The 5882-nt window shown below is 46.4% G+C and overlaps 1 protein-coding gene across 2 annotated transcripts; it reads left to right on the top strand.

The window, feature by feature from the left end:
• On the top strand, positions 1 to 5274 carry LOC145340143 (transmembrane protein 217-like). 2 transcript variants are annotated; one of them, XM_080184572.1, is made up of 2 exons: positions 1 to 306; positions 4529 to 5274. In XM_080184572.1, the coding sequence occupies exons 1-2, from the start codon at positions 237 to 239 to the stop codon at positions 4831 to 4833; spliced, it is 375 nt and encodes a 124-aa protein (XP_080040698.1). In that variant the 5' UTR covers positions 1 to 236; the 3' UTR covers positions 4834 to 5274. The 2 variants fall into 2 exon arrangements, with proteins under 2 accessions (XP_080040698.1, XP_080040697.1); XM_080184571.1 differs by having other exon boundaries at positions 4170 to 5274.
• The last annotated feature ends 608 nt before the right edge of the window (positions 5275 to 5882 follow it).

The following is a 5882-nucleotide window of genomic DNA, read 5'->3' as shown; positions in this document are numbered from 1 at the left end:
CATTAACTTGCACTGGCTTGGCCCTGACGGCCTCGGCGCAGGTGCACTGATTCAGCGCCGGAAGTTGGAGAGTGGGGGGGCGCAAAAGTGGCCTCGGCACAGGCGCGCTGGCGGCCCGGCTGTTGGTGGTCTGGGGCGGTTGGGCGACGGCGGCGGCGCGGGAAATTTGAAACGCGTCACTGAGGCCGGGGCCCGCTGCCATGGTAACTGTTTGAGGGGCCGGGGAAGCGCTGCCAATGGCAGCAGGCCCGGAAAATGTTCACAGTACTCAAAACTCGGACCAGACCGGGCGGCTGGCGGCAACTGGTAGGTTTGGACACATGGGAACTAATGTTGGGCTGGGGGGTGGGAAAGCAATGAAGGTTCAGGTACTGGTGGACCAATGATAGTTTGGATACACCTGGACCGGTGGACCACTGATTGTTTAGACACATCTAGGCTGGTGGACCAATGATGGTTTAAATATAGGTGGACCAATGATGCCTTCTGTGCCCATTGGGCACTGCAGTGGCTGAGGTGTGTTATAGACCCTGACAATCACATTTTGATTTGACATGTCTTAAATTTCCTTTGTACTTTTTGTTTCTGTTCGGGCTGTTCCCCCTCCTTTTGGGGAGCCGCCCCCTTTTTCTTTGTCCGAATGTAATTTGAGTTTGTTTACTTGGTTGACCCGAAAGACTGACCTGAAAGACTGACCAGTGATGGTTTAGCTACAGGTGGGCCAGTGATGGTTTAGCTACAGGTGGGCCAGTGATGGTTTAGCTACAGGTGGACTAATGATGGTTTAGATATCGATGGACTGGGGACAAGTGGATCAATGAATCTGCTCTCTTGTTGGCAGTAGCCACTGCCTGGTACTTGTATGGCACATATGTTACTTGCTTCTTGCTAGCCCAAGCCTGAATGTTGATTAAGTCTTGCTGCGTTTGGACATGGATTGCTTCAGTTTCAGAAGAGTCACACGTGGTGCTGAACACTGGGCAAAAGTGATGATTGCACATTAACTTCAAATTTTGCTCAGGCTCCTTGATGCCAAACTCGATCATTTGATGCTTTGGTGTCAAGGGCTGTCATTCTCACCTCATCTCTGGAGCTCAACTTTTTTATCCATGCATGGACCAAGGCTGTAATGAGGCGAGGAGCTGACAGAGCACACATTGAGCCTTGGTAAGAAGGTCCTTCCTACGTAAGTGCTGCTTGCTAGTAATGTCGATGGCATCCTCTGTCACTTTATTGATGATCAAGAGTAGAATGATGCTTTGGTAATTGGCTAGATTAAACTTGTCCTGCTTTACGTGAGCAGATCATAAGACATAGGAGCAGGATTAGGCCACTCAGCCCATTGAGTCTGCTCCACCATTCAATCATGGCTGATATTTTTCTCATCCCCATTCTCCTGCCTTTTCCTCATAACTCCTGATCCCCTTATTAATCAAGAACCTATCCAACTCTGTCTTAAAGACACTCAATGACCTGGCTTCCACAGCCTTCTACGGCAAAGAGTTCCACAGATTCACCACTCTCTGGCTGAAGAAATTCCTCCTCATCCCTGTTTTGAAGGATTGTCCCTTTAGTCTGAGGTTGTGCCCTCTGGTTCTAGTTTTTCTTATTAGTGGAAACATCCTCTCCGCATCCACTCTATCCAGGCTTCGCAGTATCCTATAAGTTTCACTAAGATCCCCCCCTCATCCTCTAAACACCAAGTACAGACCCAGAGTCCTCAACCGTCCTTCATAGGAACCATACTTGGGTAATTATTGGTTAGATGTCAGAGTTGTAACTGAATGAAACAGTTTGACTAGAGGCATGGCTAGTTCTGGGACACAAGACTTCAACACTTTAGTTGGGATTTGCTTAAGGCCCATAGCCTTTGCTGTACACTGCGCACACAGCCACTTCTTGCTATCAAGTGAAGTAAATCAAACTATCCAAAGATTGGTTTCTGTGAAGGTAGCATTCACAGGCAGAAGCCGAGATGGATCATCTACTCGGCACTTATGGCTGAAGATGATTGCAGATGCTTTAGCTTTGCCCCTGCGGTGATGTGCTACCAGCTTAAAGGATCCCAGGACAATTGTAGGTGTTTGGAGATGATGGGTTGGTTAAAACATTTGGGATCTGGGGGTTATCATTTATTTTGGGGCTATCTAACATTGAGGGATTTTGGAAATACTTGGTTTTGGGTTTAGCTGAAGTATTCTTAATTTGGGAGACACAGGACCTTTTTTTTGTAGATTCACCGGACCTTCACAATTGATTTAATTATTAAGTTTGGAACTCCTCTAACTGGGTAAACTGAGTTGCAGCCCTGTAACATGCTTTGGCTGTTGTATGTGAAGTGGAAAAGATGTCTGCCAAAGATGTGCTCCTTTACTAAAAGCTGACATAAAGTTTTGTCTATCTTATATTTTTGATTTCCCTCAGCTTGAGGCCACTGTAGGGATAATTTTGACACAGGAACGGGCCATTTGGCCTGATGGGTCAGTGCTGGTCCTTTCCTTCTGCCCTCTTACATGTCCTCCTGATCCTTTCTCCTTCGCGTACTCATCCCTCTTCTCCTTAAACACATCTGTGGCATTTGACTCGACCCCTTGCTGGGGTAACGTGTTGTACAGTCTCACCACTCTCTGCTTCTCCTGAATTCCCAGTCGGATTTATTGGTGGGATCAAACTTATATTTGTGATCCATCTATTTGGCCTCCTCAGGTGGAATGTTCCAGCCATCTCCACCCCATTATGGCAAGTTTTCCCACAACGGAGGCAACTTGCCACTGGACACTGGTGTGATTTTCCAGCCCCGTCGCAGTTGGTGGCCGTTTACATTCCTCACCCGTTGGTGTTGTTCGAGAATCCGTGGTGCGGATCGAACAACAGGACCAGAAGATCCTACCGCCAGGAAGAGCTGGGGATTTCTGCCCCGTCCTAAAATTGGGAAACATCTCCACATCTATCTGATCAAACCCCTTCATACTTCTCATTGGATGGAGCCTCAGCTGGTTCAGCCTTTTTTGTTTCCACCAATGCCAAATGGCTGAGCCTGGAGGGGTCCATCAGCCACGCCAAGACCTGAATATTCTTTTTGTGTAGTTGCAATAATTTAAAATAACTATGATGTGGAGATGCTGACGTTGGAATGGGGTGGGCGCCGTAAGAAGCCTCACAGCACCAGGTTAAAGTCCAACAGGTTTATTTGGAATCACGAGCTTTCAGAGCGCTGCTCATTCATCAGCTGAGTGGAGAATTGGGTTCACAAACGTGGCATATAAAGACAGAGACACAACTCCAAGATAATGGTTGGAATGTGAGTCTTTACAGGTACAGACAGTGCGAGTGGAGAGAGGAATAATCCCAGGTTAAAGAGGTGTGAATTGTCCCAAGCCATACGCTGCAGGAAAGGATGTCCTGAGGCATGGTGCATCAGCGAGACCCCCATGCAGACGCTACGACAACGGATGAATGGACACTGCAATACAATCACCAGGCACAAGCGTTCCCTTCCATTCAGGGGAACACTTCAGCAGTCAAGTATTCGGCCTCCGATCTTCGGGTAAGCTTTCTCCAAGGTGGCCTCCGAGACACACGACAATGCAGAATCGCCAAACAGAAGCTGATAGCTAAGTTCCACTCACATGAGGACGGCCTGAACAGGGATGTGGGTTCAACCACACTGTGTAAAATGCCCCCCCACCCCCCACTATTTAGCCTGGGCTTGCAAAATCCTATTAACAATTCACACTTCTCTAACTGTGATTATCCCTTTCTACAAGCACACTATCTGTATGCGTAAAGACTTGATTACCTGTAAAGACTTGCATTCCATCCATTAAGTTGCCGTTGTGTCTCTGTCTATATACTCCCTGTTTGTGAAAGCTCCTTTTCCACTCACGTGACGAATGAGCAGCACTCTGAAATCTCGTGATTCCAAATAAACCTGTTAGACTTGAACCTGGTGTGGTGAGACTTCTCGTTGAAACAGCTACCTAAAGCAAAGTGAGTCAGTCTTGGTGACATGACAGTGCAGGGGATACAATTTAAAATGAAATGTGGGGTGGGGGCAGAGGAAGGAGTGGCAGAGTTTGCACTAGATTAGGATTTGTTCTTAGAACTGGAGAAACTGGGAAAGAGGGACTCACAATCGTACCAATTTGTGTTGGTGAAATCTGTTTCAGTGAACCATTTGTCTTGCCTGGTGTTCCGAAGTGCTGAAGAAAGAAGCCCTCTCAACTTTCAGAAGGATGTACAGCACCGAGAAACGAAATGGTGAACGTTGGTAGCTTCCGGGTCAGATTGAAAAATCTGTTCTCCGGAGAATTGTGTGGATTAAACGCCAAAGAAGGAACTGTAGTGGCCGGTCTATTCATGTTGATAGTATCCATCATGCAACTTACCTTTCAAGCTGGGAATTTTCGATACTTGCAGCCTCTCTCTACTAGCTCCTCAAGTCAATTTGCCAGACTTCACGTGTACTGCATTGGAACAATTACCTTTACCTGTCTGACTTTTGTTGCAATTGTTGTCTTGTTTCTAGCTATCTGGAAGGAAAATTTCTGGGGTGCAGCAGGCTACATCATTTGGATATTCTTCAATGAGGTTGCACAGATTTGCTTCCTAAGTTTCTCACTTGGCAACAGCGGCTTTCCAAAAAGTGTGAAAGGGCTGGAATGGTTTGGGTTCATCATGCGACTGCTTTCACACTTTTTTTGGATGATATTTGTGATTGCGCACACAATCGAGTTGTACCAAATCTACAGGAATGCTGACGATCCCTCGAAAAGTAAGCGGAAGACTCCACCAAAACTCAAGTTTGCAAAGGTGAAGGAGCTGGCTGTGTAATGGTGCACCCTCCCTGACCGCCCTGTAGTCCAGTTTTGTCAGGTGACATTCCTCCTTTGACAAAGAAAAGTCGCTGAAAGCCACACTGGACTTGGCTACAGTCAGCTGGCCCGCAGACGCCAAAAGCCAGGCCCGCTCCTTTCAGTTAACATGTAATGGGATCTTCACAGGTTAAATTTGCAAATGTCCAGGATTTTAACCTGTGGATTATTGGGTAGCCTAATAAACATGTTAAAATATGTGTAAATATGGAGGTATTATATTTTACAGCACTCTCCAGAGCGATAAGCGTACAATATATTTTTGATTTTTTTAAAACACTGTAGTGAATGAAACGTTGTATATAACTCCAGTTGATACTCAAGACTAATTTGTACCCCTTTTTAAAAATTAAGTTGTTTACAATTAATAATTCTCATTAAAATGTTAACATTTTGGCTAGTTCTGTCTTTTCATCCGTTTTTTAGTTTGTTTGAAAAGTGAGAGTTAATTGGGATGGCACAGTGGTTAGCAGTGCTGTATCACAACGCCAGGGACCCGGGTTCAACTCCAGCCTTGGGTCACTGTCTGTGTGGAGTCTGCACCTTCTCCCCGTGTCGGTGTGGGTTTCCTCCCACAGGCCAAAAGATGTGCTGGTTAGGGTGCATTTGGCTGTGCTGAACTCTCCCTCGGTGTTACCTGAACAGGCACTGGAGCATGGCGACGAGGGGATTTTCACAGCAACTTCATTGCGGTATTAATCTCAGCCCACTTGTGACACTGATAAATAAACTTAAAACCCACGCCCAGTTGGTGAAGCCATGCAAAGGAACAAGAAGAGGCTATTCAGCCCCTCTCAGCATGGCTGATCCACGCTTGGCTATAACCCTTGGCTAATGAGATTTTCAGTTGACCCCCACCCACCTCACCCACAACCACTTCCAGCCTCAACAGCTCTCTAGGAGAGGAAGTTCTAGATTTCCACAACCCTTTTAAAGTGTTTCTTGAGCTCTTCCCTCATGTAGCCTTGCTCTTAATTTCATTAGAATTGTACCTGTAATAATTCCAGT

Source organism: Carcharhinus amblyrhynchos, unplaced genomic scaffold, assembly GCF_965287045.1.
Source record: "Carcharhinus amblyrhynchos unplaced genomic scaffold, sCarAmb.v2.hapA scaffold_801, whole genome shotgun sequence".
NCBI classification, from domain to species: domain Eukaryota; kingdom Metazoa; phylum Chordata; class Chondrichthyes; order Carcharhiniformes; family Carcharhinidae; genus Carcharhinus; species Carcharhinus amblyrhynchos.
The sequence above is the reverse complement of the archived record's forward strand: the minus strand, read 5'-3'. Positions and strand labels throughout refer to the sequence as shown.